Source organism: Dromaius novaehollandiae, chromosome 6 (assembly GCF_036370855.1).
Source record: "Dromaius novaehollandiae isolate bDroNov1 chromosome 6, bDroNov1.hap1, whole genome shotgun sequence".
Taxonomy (NCBI): domain Eukaryota; kingdom Metazoa; phylum Chordata; class Aves; order Casuariiformes; family Dromaiidae; genus Dromaius; species Dromaius novaehollandiae.
In genome coordinates, this window is record NC_088103.1 from 15409601 (window position 1) to 15435187 (window position 25587).

General features: G+C 43.1%; 1 protein-coding gene across 4 annotated transcripts in view; it reads right to left on the reverse strand.

The window, feature by feature from the left end:
• Window positions 1-25587, reverse strand: part of GRID1 (glutamate ionotropic receptor delta type subunit 1) — a 545174-nt gene that overhangs the window by 126590 nt on the left and 392997 nt on the right. For all 4 annotated transcript variants that reach the window (XM_026116758.2, XM_064513740.1, XM_064513738.1 and 1 more), the window contains exon 5: window positions 1039-1092. In XM_026116758.2, the coding sequence (XP_025972543.1) occupies window positions 1039-1092 (54 nt within the window). The remainder of the gene's footprint in view (window positions 1-1038; window positions 1093-25587) is intronic.

Consider the following 25587-nt stretch of genomic DNA (forward strand, 5'->3'; position numbering starts at 1 on the left):
TAAATGTAACAAGAACTAGAAAGGATTTATAAAGTCTTTATAAGCAGAGATTTCACTCCCTTTCTCCATCCTTCTATTTAATTACAGAGCGTTTCTAGTGCCACACAACGCAATTTATAGTTATTATTAAAAATAGTCTATCCAACATTATTAGCTAGGTGCAAAGAAAGCAATGAGAAATTAACAAAGGAATTCGTTATTAAATTAGAGGTTACGTGTTTAAAACATAAATATGAAACAGTGAATATACTTAGCTCTTTTTAACTTACATATTTTACTATACTTTAACAAATCATTATTAAAAACAGAAGTATACAAAATAGTGCAATTTATCCTGAACAACCAATGATGTATAAATGATTATGTATGGTACAACACTTCAAGCTTTCCATGGCTTTTTAAATATGAGTCAGCACCAATTCCCAATAGGGCATCTCAGTACTAGGGTAAAATAAATAATCATAGTAGCAGGAGAGGTTACCATTTGCTGCAGAAAGGAAATCTCACATTTTAATTCCATGCTATCCTGGATCTTGGCCAAAACACCAACACAATTCTGCACTAAAAAAAGACTTGCATCATGTAAATGTCTATTCTAACAAGCTAAGCCTACAAGTAGCCTCAGCGCTCTTTCCTGTCACTCACGGTGTCTGAGTGTAGGCTTTCATAGCAGGGAAGGGTGAGATTCTGGCATACATATGCATGCACTTATTCCAGGTTTCTTTTGAGATATCCTCTTCTTACTAAACAGGTAATGAGATAGGGTCAACAGTGACGAGGGAAAAACCAGAGTCTCTCAGCTGCTAACACGCGCGCGGGAAGCTTTACTTTGACCTTTGGCATTCAGCCTACGCCAATTCAAATGAGACAGATGAGCGATGAGGCCACACAGTTTGCATTCTGTACCATTCAAAAAGCAACGATGGTAAGTTCGGTGTATCAAACAGTTTGGTTGAGTTTGGTGTATCAAAACATATGAAACAAAAGACGGTGATGAGTGAATGTACCAAGCTATCTTGTCTCTTTTGGCTTTCTTACCTCATTTACATAGACCCAGTGACTATCCTTTGAAGCAAGGTTGGTTTCCACAGCCTACAAAAATAAAAAAAATATATAATAATAAAAATAAATAAAACAGGTGAAACATATTCAAGAGATAACTTACATTTAAAAGGTACTACTATAAAGGTCATTCTGATTGCTTTCAGTTGCTACTGGCTTTGTTTCAGTAAAGCTCTTTTCATCTATTCCATTGCTACTTGACAGAAAGGTATTTTACTGGTTGCAGTCACATTCCTCTGACTTCAGTATCTAAACCCAAGTACCCTGTACCAGGAAGATATTCTGCACCGGCATCATGAAGGCATATTGCAACAGGGTGCTACGGCAGCGTGATAAGGGATCCTATGATGCACAGCTGCAGGCAGAAGATAATGTCTTTCCCATCGTATATAAGATTTAACTTCCACGGGATGATATTTCTAAAGGATCATTGTAGGTAGGGTTTGTTTTCAACGTCTGAAAATATACTTCTATACCTCTGTCTTAATACAACTCTGATAGTTAGTTAGCCTGTTGAAAGGAAAATACCACTCCGAGCCACTGAAGAGAAGATCATGTGAGTCATCCTCTCTTGTGACTTACGTAGCACCCAGGAGAACATTATGATTTGCATGGACATTTTGCTGGCTTCCTGGTATGGACCTGGATGATTACTGCATATTATAATAAACAGCACATCCCATCAGACAGCGTATTTATCAGTACACGTATAATCCTCACGCTTTGCTAAGATGTTAGAACTGGAAAAGATCATGAGCACAGCCAGCACTACTAGCAGTGAGGACCTCGATGGAAGGATTTGGGCAATACACATGCAAGTTTCTAACTGTCTGCTGGGATTGACATGAATAAACTCACTTCAAGATATTTTATAGGCTAATAAAGAGGTACGGAGAATGAAGAGGTGTATGCTATGGTCATAATATTGGTAACGTCCTACTTCACACACAGTTAGACAATTATTGCACGTTCACCTCACCTAATAAAACTGGCGAGTCTGGGGGCACGTATCTTAGGAGGCAGCTCAGTGCACAAAGCCGGTTTTCTACGTTCCTGCCTCCAGCCACTTCCATCTGCTGTGACAATATGACTCCACTTACTGAACAGACACAACTAGTCATACAGCCATGTTATAAATGGCCTCATGGATCACTGAAGGGAACTTGCTTAAAAACCAAATACAAATTAAAAAGATCCTTCCGCTTGTTATTTTTCAACCTGGATAATTTCAGCACCCTGCTCCCTGTGCGCAGCCTCACGGGCAGGCACGGGGGTGCAAAGGGGTGACCCGGACTGCAGAAACAGCGTCAAGCAGCTTTGCCTCCAGACCACACCGGCATAACAAGCTTCCCAGCTATTTAGCTTCAGATGGGATGAATCACCTTCTCTCTGACTACAAATGGCTGGTTTAGAATAAACGCCCACAACTCTCAGAGCTGAAGCGAAATGACAAGATATCCATCCCTAACACCGGCAAACGGAGGAGCTACCTGGTCCCAATTTTTTTTTTTAAAAAAAAGGAAATGAAAAACTGGCTAAGTAGTCAACACCAACATTTTAACACAGCTCTTTGTTTATATCCAGTGTTGAAAAACATGTTAATAACTTGCCTAAGTTACTGTGTTTAAAAATATGATTCATTTGCCTATCCTGTACAAACCTAAGACAACTGTGGGCAACGCACCTACCCCAATCTATTTCTCATTGCCTGTACAGGTGAGTAGAGACGATAAGAAATTTAAAGTATTCCTTTAAAGAGACAAAACCCCCCAAAGAGAAACCGCAAAACAAATCAAAAGAGAAAAACTGTCGCAGACAGGACACAGTATTTATCATCATCATCATCATAAACAGCACTATGGAAAATTGGAGTATCCCTGGAGTTAAGGTAGAGGAGAACCACTAAACACAGCACTTCTGACATGATAATCCTCTCCCAGGCCTGCAGCGACAAGTTGTCTCCCCTGGTAATTGTCTGCCTTGCGTTTCTTTCAAGCTGGAAGGAAAACTAAACTGTTCACCTAACTGAGGAATTGCAGCTACTAGGAAAGGTAATGGCAGTGAAAGTGAGGGGGAAAACATGCAGATCTCCCTGCCCACCCCTCTGACTTCCCAGAAAGCCAAAACAGCCAGGTGCTGTAACATATAGAGGAAAAGCAAAGTGCTGGCAACATGAGCAAAGCAAAACTAAGTACTGCTCAGGTGCAGAGTTATTGCACTGGCTACACGTCGAGATTTATCTGCGCCAATGAGCAATTAGTATGAATAAACGTTACAGCTGGGGAGCCAAAAGAGCCAGGGAATTTGAAATGAACTACCCTAACTCATTCCTCCAGGTTCACATATCAGGGCCAAGGTTTTAAAACCAGGTGCCTACACGCAGGCCGCGAAGCTCCGGAGCGTGAGCCCACGCGGCACCTCCCACGGCAGCCGGCGACGCGGTGCCCCAGCAGCCCGGGGCGCAGCTGGAGGCCTCGCGGGAGGGAGGTTGGCCAGCTTCGACTCCAGAAACGCCCTCCACTCAGAGCTGCGGCACGCGGCAGCGCTCCGCACCCTCACACAGGCTGAGAGGACAGGGAAATTTCTATACTCCGTTTCTCACATTTTGTGCCACGTTTCCGGACTTGCTGTCCTAAAGAATCCGAAAATGTCCTGAAACGAACTACTGAAAGAGACAACTCTGAGGTTTCGCCCTCCCGACAGCACCGGGGCGCAGGGGCCGTGCTGCCGGAGGCTGCGTGCAGAGTCGGAGCTCGGGGGCCTGCGAGAGCTGCAGGCAGGTCTGTTCACAATTCTTGGAACAAGAAAGAAGTTATGTATGTTTGCAATTTACACTGTTTCTACTTCTTTACACAGGAAAGAGTATCAGCTTTTGGGAGAATACGGTCGCCCATTTTTAATTAGTTTTTAATTATTCAAACTGTTCAAGATCTTGCATCCCTTCAAAAAAATCGTCCACAGAAGATCCTGAAGGACCTGTTAAAGCCTGTTTCATAAATGCATCCTGCAATGAGGAAAGCGGGCCAGGAACGCTGCCGACTGCTGCGGCTGAGGAAAAGCTCTGCCACCTGCTGGAGCAGGAATCAGGCGCTAACGTGCGTCACGATTAATGTCAACATACAAATCGCATTATCAGAAGCAGGCCGGACCGGGAGAAGGGGAGCAGTGAATGCAGGAAACAGCACATAATTCCCCAGCAGCGAGCATTTGCAAGAGAAATGAACATTAAAATACGAGCATTAAGGTTTCAGACCCCGCATGAAGATTTCAAATCAACGACAAAAGGAAAGAATGAGATGCTTTGTGAGAAATGATCAAAGATTTTCATGTATATGGTTTTGTTTACTTTTAAATGTATACCTAAAGATAATTTGCTGGCAATAATCCATGACAACACTATTTTACTGGAATCCTGAGGAGAACAAATATGTATATTGCTTTTATGAATAAGTAACGCGGTTCATTATTTTATCTAATGGCAGTTGCGGAATTAAAAGTAGTTAGGAGAGCGAGCAATAAATACCACTATATGCAGAAAGACGACGATTCTGCATAGAAAAATGAAACAGCCCATGAACCATCCCCTCCTGACTTTCTCCCCGCACCCCAAGACAAAGACAGGGCCAAGGGCAGAGCGGGATCGCGACGCTTCCCTGCAGCCCCCTGCCTGCACGGGGCCGCCGGCGCCGCGTGGGCCCTGTCACCGCACCCGCACCTGCATCACAGGCAAATGCCGCAGACCAGCAGCTCTTCGGAGCCCATTTGTCTTCTCTTCCTTCTCCGTATTTCCAAAGCAACCAGCCGGAATGGGACAGACGCTCCCTTCTAATTTTTTTCCTTTGCTTGCTATTCACGGTGAAAGGCTAAGCGAAGAAGGGCTTGGGGAAGCAATCGCGGCGAGACGCCGCTCCTTGCAGGCGCTCTGGGAGGGACGGACGGCCGCCCGCGAAGCTCGCCGGGGGCTGATCTCCCCCCGCCGTGAGCGGCCGCCAGGAGCACCGCTCCCCCTTCCCGCCCTGTCGGAAACAACCAAACTGCTCTCTTCTGCCTTGCCCCAAAGGCATAAGGAAAATGCTTCAAGGCTGTTTTGAAATCTATCATAGTAAAACAGCAATGGGGAAAAAAATTCACTATCTTTTTTATAGCATTTCGTAGGCCTCAGCCAAACCTACAACTGCTTACTTTCATCAGCAGGAAATAGACTTTTGTATTTTAAAAAATGGCTTTATTCTGGATTTAAATGGCCAGGAAAACGTAATAGGAATTAGGGAACCGGCTTAGTTTCCAAAGAAGAGCTATAGACGGAGTTTTCACCGCAACACCTCTGACAGGAATTAATTGGGTACTATCAAAGTGCACCTGTTTATCTGAGAAGCCTTGTGTACGCCTGGGATACAAATAAGTTAAGACAGAAGATATGGAAAAGGCAATTCTGGTAGAGCAGATGGGTTCAGTCCATATCGCCTATATACTTGATGTATATTTAGAAACCCCTTCAACTAAAATAGTGCAGCTCATGTCCAGCAGAGACTTGCACAGGTAATAAAACTTCACAGAACAGTTTCTGTGCACCGGTTACTGAGATTGTTGTAATTTGTTAGACCCTTTCTTTCCCTCGCATCTTAAATAAACACCTGTCAGTTCCGCATCTCCAGAGGAGCGCAACTCCTCTAATGTTTTATAGATTAAAAATAAATTAATAAAATTACTCTTACTAGTTGCAATAAATAAAGTATTTCTAATAACTCAAAAGCAAATGTCAGCCTTGGGTCATCTCCTTACAGTATTTATAATGGAGTGAAAAATACTGCAAACTGATACTGTTTCTAGGGCTTATTTGATAATCTAACCATTAGTAGTACATGGATTAAAAAAAAGTTTTTCCAACATCTCATCGGCTCAGCCCCAACGCCGAGCACCTACCTCGCAGCCATCACCGCGCTGCGCCCGTGACGCAGTCGCCCCCCCTCCGCTCGCAACGGCGGCAGCCAGCTCAGCGGTTCGGCACGCGCTGACCTCGCAGAAGCCACGAGCGAAGCAGAAACACGATATGCGCTCGGCTCCCTGCAAACTCTGCGAGGCTGAGATCCGCGCTGGCGCAAAGGTTACGACGAGGGCCCTCTCCTGACCTTTAGCTCTGCTCCCCCATAAGCTAAATAACTCAACACGAAAAAAGAAGGAAAAGAAAAAGGGAAAATACATCGCAGAACAAATCCCCAAATACCAACAAAAACAGAGCTCATTTCCAGCTGCTAATAAGACATTTCAAACAAACCGGAGCAAATACGACCCAAGGCCTTGCCAGCTCGTAGCAGGCCCTCCTCCTGCAGCTGATGAATGCTAATTAGGGAGCAGGCATGACATTTTATGCACTAGGACCAGATAACAACCCAAACCGAAGTAGTCTAATAATATATTTTTAATATTCCTACTGCACTGTTTTTCTTTTATGCTAGGTCATGTACAAACAGAAAGAAAACTACCTTCGAGAAAACCTACCTAAAAAATTGTAACCTTACTCACGAGGAACACGTAAGACGAAGAACAGGGCAAGGGAGGGGGAGCCGAGGACGCGTGCACTGCACCACCTCCCGCTCACCACCTCCTGTGGGCTGCAGCGCTCCGCAGGAACCACTGAAATACACGCAACGCTGCCAACTATTCTAGCCATAAGCATTTAAACATAATACCTCAGGATTTCTATTTAATCTGATTCACATTTTATAAGTAATTTTTATTTTATTCCCCTTCTGTTGCCTTTAACATGCACTCCCTGGAACGACACGCAGAAGTAAACTCCTGCCTATGGAGTCCTTCCAGAAGCGTTCAGGATCCATCTACTCAGCAAAGCTCAAATGTCACATAGTATTTATAAACGTGCTAACTGGTGACCATCTAACTACGCGGCACAGCGGTGACACCGGATAATTGCCCAGCTGTCAAGAAGCGACATTTCTGTAAAGACATAAATCTAATGTTAACTAAAGAACATAACCTCTCAGAAATCTTGCCCTGAAAATTTTACCAAACTCACACACCGAATTGACTTTGAAGACCCAATGAAATCTTTGAAAAGAATGATTAAATTTTGCTCACTTAGATATCACATTTCTTTTGAAGATAACAGGTTTGTACATCTGTGCTCCAAAGGGACGTCTCACCTTTCTGGAGGCAAACTTTACTGCTTTGTTGAGACACAGAAAAGCAGCCAAACTGCAGGGGACGAAGGAAAGCACAGTCTGTGAGAGCTGGCCAGCACCTGGGTGGCAGGGAGGGAAAGGGGTCCCTGCCACGAATGGAAGAGTCACCCGCGACACTGAAGAAGTTCATGTCTTCTGCTTGTTTGCAGGGGCTCCGTGGGCTGGACTAGGTGTGGAGGCTGAAGAAGGGCTGGCTGGGCCCAGGCCCTCAGTGAGCAGAGCTGGTTGCAGCACGGACGACCGCTCTGCGGTTTCACAGACACCACCAGCCCCATACGTTGCGCCCTCGCAGCTCGGCTCGACAGAAAAACTCCAACTGCACGTTGCACCAGAAGTCCAGTATAATTTTATGGAGGTTGCGCAAAAAGTTTTATGGGCTTTCGTTCTTTTTGTAGGGACAGACCCAGCAGACTGCTGCAATGGCAACTGCATCACTAAAGAAACATTTTCTAACGCACAAACAACACAAAACAGAGAACAAAACCAACATACACCTTCCTAATTCCCTCTTCTAAAGGAAGCGTGCTGCATTGTGCCACCACGGCAGCTGAAAGCGCCCCCAGTCCTGCACCACGGCACAAACTCTGCGCTGGAAGGACCAACTATAGGGACAAGAGGCCACTTTGATTCTTCTTGAACTTTTGGGTTTAATACTGATTCATAGTTTCTAGCACAAAATTGCCAATCAAACTACAAGGCTGTTATTCTACACAGGGCTTGGGGGGGGGGGAGGGTTGGCTTTTTTTTTTTTTTTAATCTCTACGAATTTGGAAAGATACAGCCACATGAAAGTTTACCCTGCCCACGACCCACCTTTTCATCTATGTGGATACATGCAATCTCTTCTCTTACATTCCTTAAAAACGCTGTGTGTTTTTTAAGGAAAGAAGATGACACTAGCCTCGCCCCACCTCAAACATAATCACTTTCGAACCAATCCTTTTCTGCCTACAGCACTCTTACTTTAAACTGCAAAATGCATACATAAATAAAGTAAAATCCTCACAGATCTGAGGACCTGCTTGTCAGTCATCATGCTTTTTACATGCACACACAGTGCCACAGGCAGATCACCTTCACCATCTCAAAGCAGAAGACTCTTCCCGATCAGGTCTGCCAAGAGGAAAGAGTATTTGCCTTCCTTTATCTTGCAGGAGGATATCACAGCAACAGGGCATGAGCAGACTGGACTGAAAACCATGCTTCTCCTAAGTGCTCGCAAGCGATTATTCAGGAAAGTACCGCAAAGTTAATTTAAAAATTTATATTCCGTCTTTTGATACAATTTCCACTTCATCTAACGAACATGAGCTCACCTAGTGTTTGCAAAGGTGGAGACAAACGGGGTTTGGAGAACGAATGTTTCTCCACTGTCTGGAGCAGCCGCTCATCTTGTGACTGCCGGGAACCCAGCACTCACGACGGAGCGTTCCTGGGTGCTGGTCCTGAAATAGGATCCTTTTTAGCTTTTGTGACTACGGTAATCTTGTGCCCATTGTTTCTGAAGAAGAATTTAGACAAAACATAGATTTGTGTTAAAAATTCCATGTTTCAGAGCTTCCATATAAGTTGAAAGGAAGAAAAATGTGAAACTAACAGGTTTTTAATTTAAAAATCTGCACTTGTTTGACTTAGGATACATCATCCTTAGCACTGATTTCTATTATCCCATCAAAATATGGGAGGATTCAAAAGGGAGGTTTCCCTCACGGCTAATGAAAGCTTCCCATTCCTCACTGACCAAAAAGAGAAGTACACTATATCGCATACCGTTTATGCAGAATGACTTATACAGCAGACCCTGTGTCTATGTTTTAAGCTTCTTATGGCCAGAGAGAGAAAGAGAGAGGAAAAACAGCCCCTATTATTGAACACATGCTTTTTAATTTAAAATTTTGGTTTGTGACAAAGTATGACTAAAAATAAATTTGCTTCAATGTGCACTCCGTGAAAGGGAATTCAGATTTCAGACTAATATATGAAAGCATCCAACAAATGTTATTTCCTTTTCCTAAAGACAAAGTGAAAGCACTGCAAAGTCATCTGCCTCTTTGCTGGAAGTCCAAATGAGACAATTTTCTTCTTCCACATCCTGCAACACGACTGCAGCTTGGAACAATATCCACAAAGACAAATAAAAACAAGGATTTATATTCAGATTACATAATCTTAGCATAAAATGCTGCTGTTTTTCTTGTATAACAGGATTACTGCTTTGCCCTTTTCTTTTTTTTAAGCAACTTTTAAAGCACATTTATTTATTCTTCTCTGCATATGTACACAGACATAAGAACCATATCACTGATGGATAATAGAGACTTAAAAATTCCCCCAAATATTTCTAATAGCTCTTCCTTCACTCAGTCTTTCAAGAAAATTAACTTTAGAAAGAGGTAGCAGATAGGTATTTCATGCAAATAGATTACTCAAAGAATAGAAATAAACTGCTAAATAATCAGATAGGACTGTCATTAATAAAAGACTAAAAAATAGAACAAAATACTGAACAGGAATTGATGTGAAATTCATTCTCATTGAAGAAAAATCCAGGGAGAAGGGAACAGGAACCAAGTCCTTTACTGGCTGATGGATTTGGTCATAGGATGCGTGGTGTGGTCAAAGTCGCCAGCCTGCAGACTCTGCCTGGGCGCACGAAATACTGGCTAAGACAAAGCCGCGCATGGCAGAGAGATTGCACTGCGGGCATCTTCGACTGACGCTGGGGAGCAGGTTAACTGCAAAACTGAGATCAAAAGGTTTGACTCAAGGAAAATTTTTAAAAGATGGTGTCTTGGAAAGCTAGAAAGCAGAAGGCACAAACTGGGAATGCTGTGGGAAGTTTGGGGGTGTTAATTGCAATGATGGAGGAAAAAAAAAGATGACACCTGAACTGACCCCATTTTCATATCTGGGTTGCATTGGTTTTCAAGCATGACTGAAAAGAATGTGACAAGTGTTATTAGATGAAGAAACTGAATAAAGACCTATCCTTAAGTGGTTACCTGATGGGAAATATTTATCCATGACACTGAAATCCTGGAAGAGAAGAATTAAGGACTAGAGATGCAGCTGGAGACACAGGAGGAATTCAGACAAATTTCTGAAGATGACACGTAGGGAAGAGCAGAAAATATTAATTTGACATGACACAAGCTGTAAATACCTGCAAAAAAAGACTTGGAGCGTGTGACTACAAAGACCAGATAGAGAAGGGATCACATACGGCAGGAGAACGAGCTGGGTAAGGAGGGAGGGAGCTGCCCGGGGGGCAGAAACCCCACGTAGGGCAAGCAGGCAGAGAGCCCGCTCACCCCCAAGCACAGGGGAGCGTCAAATGGAAAGAGCCGAGGGCTGGGATCTGCAGGTGACGGGGACAATATACGGGAAGGAAACACAAACAACTAAATCATGGAAAGGGGATGAGGGAGGGAGGAAATAATCACAAACCAGAGAAAGGGGGGAAAAAAAAAGCCCCCTGAGGAGACTGGAGATTCACACGATAGCAGGAACCGCTGAATTACACGAGTGACGAACTGACCGGCCCGTCAGCCCCGAGCGGGGACAGAAGGGAGGGTACGCTGGGTCAGCACGCCAGGATGAGAAACCTGGCCCTGAGGCAGAAAAGGAGTAAGAAAGCATCAGAAAAATCTTTGTTCACTTCAGGTCAGGTGTCACTGGGATTTTACTGCAGGAGAAAGTTGGGGAATTTTTATACGTAAGTGAGGCACAGTGCGAATGAAAGTAGGACGCAGCTAATGAAGATGAACAGAGAGATAAAAGACTGGTGGTAAAAAGAAACAGTCAGTAAATGTAACCACTGAAAAGTATTCTCATTAAAAAGGACCTTTTGCAGGTAAGTCTATCAGATAAGGCTTTCCGTGCTGGCCTTGAGGGGCTAACTCTGAAACTACTAGAAGGAGAAGACTAAAAATTAGAGAAAGAGCTGAGAGGGCTCACAGTCTCTAAAACCGCTTTTAATTTGCCAGAGTGAAAACTGTGTTAATGAAGATACACTAATGGCTATGCCTAAAGTGAGAGGCCAGTGCAACATGTAAAACTAGCAATAAGAAGAACAGAAATATGAAGGCATTACCGTAAGAAATGGAATGGTCTTTAGTGCAGTATCATAGACAACCAAAAAATAAACAGGGACATCATGGCAAAACAGACTGAATCCATGTAATGTGGGAGATGTTTAGGAAAGGAAAGCAAGATTTCCTGGGATAGTGCAAGAATCAGCTAGTGGCCCTACAGGCAGAGCTGAATATAAACAAATGCATCTTACCTATTAAATTCTGCAGGGGTTGTGTGCATTTGACAAATTTTAAATTGTCAGACAAGGCCAAAGAAAAAAACTATTAATAATGATGGATTTTGTTGAATAGCATGAGCTAAGCAAAGGTAAGTCCAGCTCAGATTCCTAGCTTCAAAATGGAGAACCTTAAAGAAATTCCAAATTTCCTCTGCCATCCTCAGATTTTGAGCTTTTCAGCTATCCTATTATGTCAGTATTTGCTCCTTTTGAAGCTGAGAGCTTTAATTGCTTATTTTAATATTACCATTAATGACCCCAAAAAATACTGTTAAAGAAATTTACTTTGACAGAAAACTAAGAAGTGGGGTAAATACAGACATATTTAAAGAACATCTAAAAAGATGACGACTTCCAAAACTAGATTAACATAATTATGGTGAAATACACTAGTATGAAGAATAAGGTCACGCGGGCAGAGAACAACAAAAATAATTGCTACTATTTGAGGCTTCATCAGTTTGAAAACCACCAGAGGTTTGTTAGAGGTTTATTGTCTGTGATCTACCTATTTGTGCAACCATGAACTTGAACCCAAGATGTATCAGCTGAAACATTGTCCATAGAGTAAGAAAGTATTAATTCCACCAGAGAGAGACTTCTATAGCCACTACGGGGGTGAGAGCAGAGCCCAAGACTGGATTGTGAGTTTAGTGGCAGAAGAACCGGAAGAGAACCTGCTTGATCTCTAGTGAGTAGCTCGGGAGGATAAACACCAAAGAGGAGCTCAACTGCTTAACCTAGGCGGCAATCCTGCCACCAAGAAGAATGAATACAGGCAGGTTGTGAGCATATTTTGGCTGAGAACGCAAAGGTTTCTAACTGTTATCGTGAGATCCTGAACTCATTTCACAATAGTAGCGGAGGCCAAAACACATCCAGTTTGATTTCAAGATGATGCATAATCAGTTTAGGAAAGCAATTATATGGCAGCCTCTGATCTCAGGGGACAGGAATAAGTAAGCTGGGAGTTCACTTCTCAATCTTGCACCCCTGAGAGAGTATGGAGACCAAGCAACAGTCCTGAAGACTCCTGAGTTTCAGGATAAAGACACAAAACATACACTTAATCCATCACATACTGCAGCAGCACTGCAGGAGTTAATGCTGAGTTCACATTTCTATTAGGAGCTCAGACATTTGAGGTTTAATATCTCAGACGTCCCAAATTGCACCTCCTGGAACTTGGCAAGCAACTTGTCACCTGCAATGCAATTCCTTTTTCCAAACGCAAATTGTTTTTAAAAGATTAAGGTGTTTTAATTTTTTAAAGCAATAAGTACAAAAAGCAGCAAGCTTTTACTATTCCAATAAGGACTGTCTAACATGATCTTTATTATTTATTAAAGCTTGACTTTCAGAGAAGAGAAAGCTTTTTTTCAAAGTCTGCTATTTGGTAGCTGAGTTGCTATGTTCTGAATTTAGGGCTGAGAAAAGAAGACTAATTACTTCAGCTCTGAACAACTTGGCCAAAAAAAAAAAAAAAAAAAAGAGAGAAAGGTGATATTTCATGGAAACCATATGATCCAGGAACTAATAATGTGACATGGGAGGAATATTAGTCCCATTCAAATGGAAGGGGACAGGATTTCATCCTCAGAGTCTTCTGTCTCTTAAAAACTGCTTTAAATTCTCCAAAACTGATATATTTAGAAGCTAATATTAAGAGACAGGTAGTCTTTGTGGTTGCTTAAAGTAACTGAGTCAGCAGATCCCTACAGAAGTATCTATTACAAATATAAATTCACATCAAAAATTAGCAAACAAATCTTAGGCACAGACAGACGTTTCACAGCTGTACAGCGCTATTTTCACCTTGATGAAAATAGGTGTGACATGGAGTTCTGGAAAAAAAGACCTTCTGTTACACACGGTTTTCAAATCTGGTTACTATCAGTTCCAAACTGGTGAGCTCCACAGCAAGATCTAAAAACAGTTTTCAGTATAACAGAGAAGAGAAGAGATAATAATAATAATAATGATGATGATGTGGTATTATTATACCCTTTTTCAAAGTGGGAAATTATGGCAAAGAGATCAAGTGCGTGACAAATGTCACACCCAACATCTGTGATGGAGCAAGGAGCTCAGCTCACTCACCCTTGTTCATGCTTTCAAAAGCAAACCTTGTCACAGAAGTCTGGATCCCTTCTTGCCCTCAGGAGCATCCAAAGGGTGCGTATCACAGCAAAGAACGTGCCAATCTGCTGCTTTCTGTCCCAAAAAGGGGAAAAGACAAGATACGTATTTGGGGATATTCTGCTAACATTTTAGAAGCCTGCAGTCCAACACATTTGGACAATCAACGAATTTGATATCACTTTTTAAAGAGTACTTTGAAGATACTCTTGGCTACGCTTGTAAATCCCTGCCTTTTATGGCTTTCTCTATTACAGCATTCAAACCGAAACCCAAGCCCTCAGCTTACCGCAGCCCCGCTGCCAGTCCGCGCTTGCCGGTTATACACCACTGCATCACGCCGGCAGCTACGAGCCACCCTGCGCTTGGACCGGCTTCAGGTGAACACCGGGGGGTGACACAAGCACTCTTCCTTTACGAATCTGAAGCCAACCAAAATTGCCTGGGCACAACCCAGAATTACCCTGTCCTTCCCCGGGCAGACGCGCACGTGTGTCTGTGTGTGTGCAAGCCTTTGTGTGGATGTATCCTCACAGCTACGCACAGGCACACAGATCTCGGGATGGGTACGTACAACCAAACCGGATAAGGAAATCGGAAGGCAAGAAAGGGTAGGCTGTAATCTCACAGATAAAGACTGCTGCTAATGGCCTTAAAAACATTCAGGCCCAAGCATAAAGGATATTTTAGAGCTGTGTTGTTATGATACTAGACTGAGACTCAGAAGAACTGGTTCCTGGATTTATCATAAATGTCTTGGAAAATGATGAACAAATTTTCTCAAGTTTGACGTACAATAACAACTAACTCCAAATTATATATAGATGCTTATATATATATATACACACACATGCACATAAAATGCAAATTTCAAATAGAAATAATATATATAAGAATATAAATAATATGAGTATAATATATAAATACAAAGAAATAAAATGTCATAAATGTTTATTTAAATAAAATACACACAGGCAGATGTGCACGTATAGCTATTCCCTTTTTCCAACTCATTTTCTATTTCAACTTTTTTAACGATAGTCACTAAACCAAGGATGCTCCCCGTAGACTGCACAGGGCATTAATCTCAGCTTTACCTCAAGGCTTTACCTTTAATAAAAATTCTCACAAGTTACAAATGACAATAATATACCCAGCTATATCCCTGCAGCTCTTGCTCCACTCAGAGGAGGAGCCCAGCGAGGAGCGTTCAGCCTCGGCCTCTGCGGCACGGGCAGGACACACAGGTGCTGGCATCCCACCGCTTCATGGTTCTCCCTATTCCCAAACTGGCACTTTGGCTTCGGACATGCTGGGGTATCTCTTGTGCGGCAGTGTAATCACACACCTGGAATAAAGAACAAATTTCCTCAAGCAGCCTCTCATCCAGCAGGTGATGCTGGGTCTTACAATCAGAACCACCCCTGGGCACGAGCAACCTGCTGCTGAACCCCCTCTCTCAGCAATCGCTACTACTTGAAGAAACTCATCCCAGAAAAGAAAGGAAAAGAGAAACAAACACATCAGCAGGGTTTCTTCAAAATCTTCTGCATAGGTACAGCAACAGCACAGGTCAGAACAACTAAATATCTTCTTAAACTCCATTTATCAGTAGCGACAGAGTTATACAACCACCAACATGGACTAAATACAAAATGAAGGGAGAGAAGGGTAGAGGCAGAATCTGTCAGGATTAGTGCTTCTGGTGTTGACCAAAGAAGCTGAAGTCTGTGTCATTTATACTGACAGCTTGCTAGAAAACAATATGTGGCAATGCAAAAAGCAGCCAGGCCCTGGGACAGCTTGCTGTGCCAAGCTCTCCGACGGCGGCCGCACACCGACACCAACTGCAAGCACAGGACGCGGTGCACAACTCTCCTCCGCACCTCTCCTCCAGTCCACGGCAGGTACGGCACACGTTCAATGAGAGCAGCTTACTTAATATCGCTTCGTGACATTGCCCATTTTCCCTCCGGTTCTTACCTACTTCCATGAGCAATAGTTAAAATCATTTAGTATGGCCAGCTACTACAGTAGTAAATGAAAATAGGTAGCAATAAAGGACCTATGACCTAGGTACCTAGGACTTGGAACAGCCTGGGGGAGCTGCAGCCCAACGCGCGTGTCTCGGAGAGCTTTGCCCCGGCAAGTCACGCTTGCAGCTGCTGCCGGGACCTGTGTCACCCAGCACTAACAACAGATCCGTCCCTGCAGCTACACTAACAAGCAAAAATTGTCTGTGTACGTTTTGGCCATCGATTTTAAGTTTGGCTATACCTAAGTAGTATTTATTGGTCAAATTAGACACTTACTTGGAAATCAATACATAGCATTAGACTACGCAGTTTGATTCTCTTCTGGCCTGTACGTCATGTAATGGCTCCCTTCTGCGGCAAAATGCTAGGTCAGAATAGCACCAGCTTACACGGGGCCTGCGCTACGAACGCAAGGAGCAGTCCTGGGGAACAGCCCCGGTTCTCCTCCTGCCGGGAATGCAAACCGCGGCTGGCTGGCCAGGCACGCGCCTCCCGAAGTGGGCCCAGAGGTGAGGCACCGAAACCGTTTGGAGTGAGAAAGCAGAGGAGGACGGCTCTTCTGACATGGTTTGGATATGCACGCCCTTCTGTAATCACCTGCCCACTTCTGGGAGAAAGATGCTTCTCCTGCTCAGGGAAAAACTTCCAGACAAGAGGCAAGAAGCCATTTCCCCCTCGAGCTTTACTTGAGCCTTGCCTTTGAAAGCACCTCTTTCCACTTCACTTAACTGTGTCAAATGAGAGACCACATGGCCACGCTCTGTGCAAATTGCCTCTCGCAGCAGCCTGCCCGCCACGCTCACACCTCGCCTTCCCGAACCCCTGATTGTCCGCCGTTGCTTTTCATTAGGTCTATTCAGCACTCCTCTGTAAAAGCTGTCTGTCTGCCAGCCGACTTCTCCCTGCCCCTCGCGACAAGCACAAGGCTCTTACGTTACTCACCTGTCTGTGCTGCATGACTAAAACAGAAAAACTACCAGGCGAGTGAAAAGACTGCAGCCTACTACCTCTCGTTTGCTTCACCGTAGGCAGTCCATGCTATTTTTTTCAGATAAAGATTTATTTCCCAAATTAATGGCAAGGATCCCACCAGTCCAGATTCTGACACGCTCCCCAGCTGCTTCCTCCACTCCAGACTGAGTCGGGGAACACTTGTCGCTAGCTGTATATAAAACTCTACCAACGTAAACATTTCTTCCCTCCCTGTACCACACAGCACTGGGGGGTGGCTTCATAAGGTATACTAAAGACTTTAATTTCCAACTCCAGCCTTCTTCCTCAGCTTTGGTTGCTCCAAGGCCTTTTTTCCCCATCTGCAAGCCTTCCTGCTCCGAGCGCCTGCCCTGCGCGCGGGCTGGGGGCCGTGCCAGGCCCCGCCGGCTCGCCCCTGCCTCCTCCACCCCGGTGACTCCGACCCTCCTTACGCCGCTGAGGCGTGCTGTGAGAAGCAAGCATGCCAAACAAGTCTCAGCCAGGTTTCAGCAGCCAACAAGGTCAGCCTGCAAGGCAATTTTCCACCCCTTTCATCTGCCCATCTAGTTATGAAATGGAGAGGATGTGTTTTTTTCTTTGGCCTCAGTACGTAGGAACGAACACCCTTTACAGCCCTCAGTTCTAGTGCAATGGAACTGCAGAAACCTAGTTTTATTTGTGTCAAAGCTATGCATGTGTGCATACATATCCCCCCAGACACCAAATACCACAAGGTACAGCTGCCAGCCTAGGCAACTGCCAAAAATCCATCAGAAAAATTATCCTTGCTTAAAAAACAAACAACAACAACAACAACAACAACAACAACAAAACAAAACAAAACCCACCTGGCATTCTTGCACTCCTCCCATTTGAACTTCTACTACTACAACCCATGATGGATTAAGAGCAACCAGAAAAATATAACCTCCAGGATGGATTTTGAAGAGTTTATTCATGTAACTTAAAAACAACTAGGATGTCACACAGCTTTTTCAGGCTTCGCAAGGGCCTGAATCTTTCTCTGTGACTACAAGTATAATTAATTTACACAACTTGAACTTTCCCTTGCATTTAATAACCGATGATTAATTGCCGAATGTACTGCTTCTCAAGCCCTGTTCCTGAGCTCCCTGCCCGTGCAGCCGGGGAAGCGCCCACCTGTGCAAAGCAGCCCTAAGCTCTTCTCCTCCATCCTGCTGCCGGGGAAGGCTCAAAACCTGCCTCAGTTGAATAACTGTGGTAATAACTGAAATAAACTGAGATGTCTCGATGTTAGCACGGTTGGAACTATTACCACAGAAGATGAGGGGCCTTGGAAAAAAAGACTTAGCAACATCAGTCTGACGCAAAAGCCAGGTTCCTTCAATGTTTTAAGCAAAGTGACAGCAAGTCAAAAAGGGGTTCAAATTGCCAGTACTCTACTTTTTAAATGCACAGGATTTAAAATGTATTGCTAAGCAGACTCATACAAATCACCCTTTGGCATTTACATATGCAAATATTTGCAGACGAGGCCTTTATCTAAGCAATTATGATGCTCTAAGTTACGAGATATAGATCATATATGGCAGGGATAAGATAGAAAGCATAGTAAATTACTGATTAATCTTTACAATAAGCTGCTCTCACTGAGAAGCAGAACGATCTCCTGACAAACGTGGTACAAGGAGAAGCTAGGAGCACAGCAGCGGCGCTCCTTCTGCGCGGGTACGCGGAGGGCACGCACACCGTGCCCCACGGGGCTGCACAGCAAGGCGGGGGACAGCGGCGCCACGCGTGCCACCACCCCCCGCGGGCTCCCGGGAGCCCCGTCACGGACACGCACCTTCCCCGGTCCGCCGCTCTCCTGCTCCTCAGCCCCGCGCGCCTCCGAGCCGAGGACACGTGCTCAGGGAGGGCGGCACCGGAAAAAAGCAGCCATTGAAACTTCCTCCTGGTTTTTAAGCAGCGAGTTGGAGACGGGGCAATGGGGAGGGCTGGGGAGGGCAGGGAGCCCCGAAGGTGGATCCTGCACAAACGAGGTTTCTTTGGTTTTGAGCAGAAGCCCACCAAAATTAGGAGGAGTCTTTTCTGTTGTTTTCAGTAGGAATCGGGCCAGGCCTAGAAGAAAGAGTATGAGATGAACACCAGTCATCTGTTTTCATTAAAATGTTTTCATTAGACCTTATCATTCTTTCCTCTGGGAGAAAACGACTGCGACGGCAGTATCTTGGCAGAGGACAAATTAATATCTAAGCAATAAACTCTGCCTGCCTTGAATCCCTCTCCTCGCGGTGAAGCCCCATGCGCACAGCGCGGTAGCGCTGAAGGGACGACACCGAATAACTGCAAGTGACCCGAAGTGACAACCGTGTAACGCAGGAGCTGGATCCTTACCGCCGTGTCCCCATCTCCCATGGGGACTAGCAGCCGTTGTTCCACACTGTAAAATATTGTTAGTGTTGATAATAATTTTACCCTGTCTATCTTAAAAGTTCACATTCATAGGCTTTTATGATTAATGAAATGGCTCTGACAGCCAGCAGCTTCTTCCCCGTAGTAAGGAGCAAGCGGGTGGGTGCCAATTTACCATTATTCAAACCAGTAATCTCCTGTGTCTCCGAATGCTATTATTCCTTTGCCCGTGACCCAACCACTTAATGAAGTGAAATTAATTTACAGTAATAGGAAATTCTCAGAACTACATGAAAGCACAAGCTTTAATATGGGAAGAACAAATGGCCTTTTCATGCAAGGCTGACCATAAGCATTGTAAAGAAATTTGAAAGGACTTTATACCTCTTAAAAGTAGGTATGGTATTAGCTGAAACAATACACTGCAGTAAATATGGTAAATCATCAAACATCTCTTTGAAACAGAAAGCACCAAGACAATTTTATCCTTTTGTCACACAGCAGATTTTTCTCGTCTGCATATAAATGTATGACACACGTATTTTGTAAAAATAAAACCAAGATCTCATCATCCTTCAAATCCCTTCTAATGCTTCTATCATGATACCCATGACAAACTGCCAACCAAAAACCAGTACCAAGAAGATTTGACATTTATTTTGCTTACTAGGACTTTGTAAATGCATGTATCAACATGCACTAGAACGGAAATAAATATGGTTTTATCTTAAATGGTAAAATACGACTCTTTTTTTTCTCCACATGTATTGTTTATCTTTAAAATTCTATAAAAGGTTGAAATTGTAACTCAAAAAAAATTCTTATATTTCAAGTAGGAAAGTACTACTTTCCTAAGTTTTACTTTAACATGCATTCCCCATCTCTGCCCTAAAAACAAAGGGGGACGGGGGGGGGGGAGGGGGAGAGAGAGAGAGAGAGAGAGAGAATGAATGAATGAATGAATGAATGAATATGCACAAGAGAAGGTGTGCAAGAGCCGCAAGAGCCAGGGCTGATTTTTTTTTCAAGTAAAACCTTCATTTGAAACATTAAACATGCTTAATTACTTCCTTCTAAACAGTTCTAATATTTGCTTTGTTCTCCCTCGTTCATCCTTTATTTTTACACCCCTTTGTCATGCCTTCTTAGACGCTGTGGGGGAAGGAATGGTCTCCAACACTTCACATGCAGCACCAGCCCAATGATTCCCAAGTTCCTTCAATACAGCTAGGTGCTACAGAAAGACAAAAGCCACAGCACAAGCATTCAGATATTCACATACTCTAACTGCACACACATATGGTGCTGATATCCAAGCAATAAACTGAGCACATCCTTTGACATTTGTTTTCTCCCCAAAACTAGATTAGCACAATTGAGATTTCTGGTGCAGTGTCACAAGCTTGGCTCTTGCTCTTTCTGTTTTGCTTCCCCTCCTCCCACAGTGTGGTTGGGAGGGCAAAAAGATAAATCTTTTTCCCTCAGAAAACCTGCAGTGGCAACAAGAAGCTATGGTGATGCTTCTGCTTGAAGGAGATCCTCTCCCGTCTCACCCAGAGTTTCAAGTTAGCTCCAGATTCAGGTAAGGTCTCAACTCATCACTACGCAAGTGAGCTTGTCTTGGTAATTACAAGGGTTAGAAAATCACTTGTTAGTGAAAATCTTGACCTGTAGCTACGCTGGGCAATTTTTTTCCTAAGAGATTGCTTGTATTTCATTGAATTGTGTCAGAGAAACCAAATTTACTTCCTACCAGCGTACTGGCCTCATAGATCCTCATGCAAGGTCTGGGCGACTACCCAGGGTATCATTAGCGAGTACAACAGGTCAGAGCTGTACACAGGAAGGTTTCCTCCATACTTAACCTTTCTTGCACACCTTAGCTAAGGAATGTATAAAATCCGAATGATCCCACACACCGTGGCTTTTGTCACAGAAGACGCCTACCCAATACACATGCAAATTAGGCAGGACAACTGATACGGCCCTAAGGCAATCATACACTCATTTGCAAATACAATGCAAACTCAAGCCTCTCTCAGGTCCTTAAACAAACTCTGATTGACAAAGGCGGAAAAAGTGAAGTATGTGAAGAAATATCTTCATAAGATACCAAATGATTCATATCAAAGGATAATTCAAAGAACTCCCTCTCTCTCTCTCCCTCTGTATTCACTTGCTTCCTCAAGTAAATCAAAGAACTCCTCAGTCTAACTGATACTAAAAACACATCCTTTCAGAAACTTGTTTTTAGGACTCCTGTTTCTTTACCTTTCTGGCAACGCATCGAAACCTTCTGTAACTGAAATACAGTATACACATGTGACGCTGCTAAAGCTAAATAGCACACGTTCGTTTGGCAATGTCTTAAATGTAATCTTTGCTCAAGAATCCTACTAGACAAACATGAAGGATCTTCATCTAATAAACAACAGTGGCCCAGAAAATACATATAATGGAAAATATTTCAGTATTATGAATAAATAGCAAAAGACAGAAAAGAATTTTAAACGAGCTAGCTGATGGGTGTTTCAGTCCACTAATTCTAATTTTTAAGACATCTCAAAAAGCTAAGGAAAACCTGAAATATTAATAGTTCTGAACTACAAAAAGATTAACACGTGATGTGAAGGATTATATAACATGGATCCTGATGCTCATCTCAGGTAAAACAACAGAACAACTAATTCAGGACTGGTCAACCAATAATTAGAGATTTGAGAACAGGATGAATGCTAATTTGGATTGGTTAGGGGAATACAGAGCCTGTTCTTTTTCTTCAGCAAGCTTACCAGTAAGATTCAGCAAGAGAAATTACTGATAAGAATTCTTCAAGTATTTCAAAGTAGTGAGTAATTCAACTTACTACTGTACAACATTTGATTTTTTTATATAGATTTTAGATGGATTAAGAGAATAAACAGTGGAAGGATTAGTGGGTGGTTAATGTTCCTTGCCCTGCCCATACAGTAACTCTGATAAGAAGAAATGTGGACTGAATTAAACAGCCTGGGACAACCAAAAAGGCTCGATTGCCTAATGGTATCTTTAAGTGTTAGTCACTGTGAAACTGTAAAGTATTGGGGCAAACTCAAAGGTGGGCAGAAATACTTCAGCCCATTTGCCTGCCTGTCATAAGAGTCTTACTGGATTCCCACCAGTTGCAGCGTCCTCTCAGAGGAGCATTTGCCAATATAGTTTTCACCTTTTGTACTTGGAAAAACTGTGTCTTTTGCTCACCAGAGCAATCCATGTTTGTGACACCCTGAGCTTAGGCTTGCTGCAATTTATTTGAAAACCACCTGCATTATAAAAAGCTGGTGTTTCATCAGAACACATCACAGCTGTGCTCAGTGTAGACCGCCTATTAAATTCCAAATGGACTTCAAGATACTGCTTATAACTTACAAAATCCTAAACATCCTGAGAGGTAATAGGGATAGCCTATGTGAAATGATGGGGTTCTGGTCATGAGAAAAATGCAGCTCTGGGGATGGCATAAATAGGAAGGGATGGATGCAGTCTAGTCTTCAGGGTGCATTACAGCCTTGAACAAGCTTCTGCCCTTCCAGTAAGTGGGGAGGCTGTGATAATCGTCAGGCAAACAGCACCGGCCTCGGCCACTCTCCAGGGCTTCTGTGCGTTGCAGAAACATGTGGGAGGATTAGAAAGCGAGGCACTGAACTTTGAAAGGCTTTCATTTTGAGGCACAATTTTACACTGTCTTTTCCATAAGGTTTGTGTGAGTGCTGCAGTGTACAGGGAGGAAATTCAGTTGGACTATTACACTTCTGAGGAAACGTACATTTTGCACATTCAAAAATAGGCACAGAAATACTAATTCCATACTGAAATTCCATTCCAAAGCACAGGGCATTCATTCAGACAAAGTGAAATCTAACTAGCACTTTCTGGTTTATCGTCTACATAGAGTGGCAGAGTCCATCTACCACTGCAAAAGAAAGTTTTTAGCAGTAAAAAAGCAGTAAATTTAAGTATTTTTACTGTGTGCATGTGTGTATTTAAGCAAATATATCCTCATGAAAATAAGCAACTGCCCCGAGATTAATATATACTACTATAAACTCCTGGCTCTTCCTAGATTTCATTTTTAACCTTGAGCAGGTGATTCAATATCCCAATACTCAGTTGCCCAGAATAAAACAGGATATTAATGCTTACTTAGACCATAAAGCTGCTGTGTGGGTAAAAATTATTAATGTTTGTAAGGCTCAGAAACTACCAGGAGAAAATCCAGAAAAGTACACAAGATGCAGATACAAATTTGGGGGTATAAAGTTCTCGTTGTAAATCTAAAGCTAGAAACCTTAAATCAAACTTACCGTTAAAAAAAATCTTTGGCTTTGGCAACTGAAGCAGTCTGAAAATTTGTATTTATAAAACTTAAGAATGTAGGTCTTATGTTATAATTTGCCTTATAAATTCTCCCTGTAATTGTACCTTGATATGATGTGGGCATCATCCGTTACTACCAGCAATTGACCACCAGATAGCACCTGAAGTTTGGTCAGGAGCATCACAAGACACGGACGCCTGGAAAGCCGGGGAAAAACAAGGTCATTTCCAAGGAGCACTCTCACTACAACGAAAAGCAAGACCGAACTGGAGAAAAGAGGATCCTGAGTCATCAAATCAACTATGTGAAGCTCAACTGCTTATGGGCACAGCTCAGCTATACAGACAGTTGCATATGATTTTTTAATGGATTTTCAAGTCTCCAGGTTGTGTTTTCTGTTTTCTAGCGGGTAAAGTGGGATGCATTTAGAAATCCATTTAGAGAGGCTTGGGATTACTTACTCAAATTCTCATTTAGAATTCAGGGAAGAACATTATACCAGTGAGCCTGGACCTCGGTAAGACTCTGGGAACATGACTTTGCTGGATGGGGAAGGTAACGCTGGCATCAGATCCTGCACAACGGCAGTGGATATCAGGGTATCAACTTCTACAGGAGGCGAGCACAGATGAGGTCTGCCTCTGAAGCCCAAAGCTCAGAGGTGCAGAGGCTATGTATAAACCCCACCTAGACCAATCAAAGACCACCCAGACCCAAGTTAAGAATGGAAAGCGTCAAAATATTGGTAGGGTTGGTGTAAAACAACTCCTTCTCACAAAAAAACACATTTCATAATTTGTTTCAGTTTCACATGGAAAGAAAATGAAACTTCTCTAATCTGTTTTCATGAAGATTCCTCCAGCACTTCAGACCAACCAGCAGAAAGATGACATCCTTCACCTGAGACCAGCAACTACCAGCTCTGCTGTGAATCACAGTTTCTCTAACTTCTCTGACCTGAACTCCCATCCTCGACCTGAAGAACATCCCTAATAACAGTTTGATCAAATCCAGTACATTTCTCAAAGCATCTCAGGTTCAAGAAAGCATCCAACTCAACCCACCACACTCACAACAATCAGTAGCAATAGGTGAAAAAAAGCTGATAAGGGCTGAAAGTATTGTTTCTTTGCCCCCCTGCAATCCAACTCTTCTCAGCCTTTAGCCAACCACTGTATTTCATTTTGAAAGATGGGCAGATTATGAGCAGCATTTCAGAACAAACTCTTGTCGCAAGCTTCCTCGGCTACGACGTTTGTATTCAGAACTGAATTTGTAGTCTTTTTGGGTGGGATTTTGGTTGCTCCCCACTCTGGATGTTCCATTAGCAGCTCCTTTAAAAGCATTCATTAAAGCTCTGTATGTGCAAGCAAATTTTCAGAAGAATGAAAGCTGATAAGGATGGTAAATGATGTCTAAAAAAATCCAACATATTCCAAATGTACGTAGTCTAATATTGTACTAAAATACTATTCTGGCAAAAAGGCTGCTCGTAAGAGTCACCGACAAAGAAAGGCTTCACAGAAAAAAAAAAGAACACTTGAGAAATCCTCTGGAGATGGACTGATATATATTGAACGGTAATCCGAGCAGATCATCCTCTGCCAATGGGAACGCACAAATTCCCTGAGAACATACTTATGGCAGGAAATGAAAACAGATCTTTTCTACGCCCCTTCAAACTTGGCAACATGTACCCCGAGCCAATCCCTGCTTGGCCAACTGCAGAGCTGATCCAAAGCTCACATTCCCTCCTGCACTTGCCAACAGGCTTTACAGTAAAATTGTATTTCCCACAGTAAAGCCTACATGCAAAGTTTATATCTGATCTCTAAAGGTGACAGCATGGGCAGGAAGTTTTGATACAGTATATAACAGCAGACTTCATTAGCATTACTTACAGCTTAATTTATTAAAAGATCTACAGACCACCTGGTTTGCAGTGAGAGAGTACAGAATTCTGAATTCAGGAAGCCTCAGAATCCCGATTCAAGCAAAAAAAATAGTGCTGATACTCCCTACAACTCTTCTGTTTGAATGCATCATCTGGAAGTAGAGAAAAATTACATGACTCCTTCTCCATACAAAAAGGGACTCACTCAGCATGCTGGT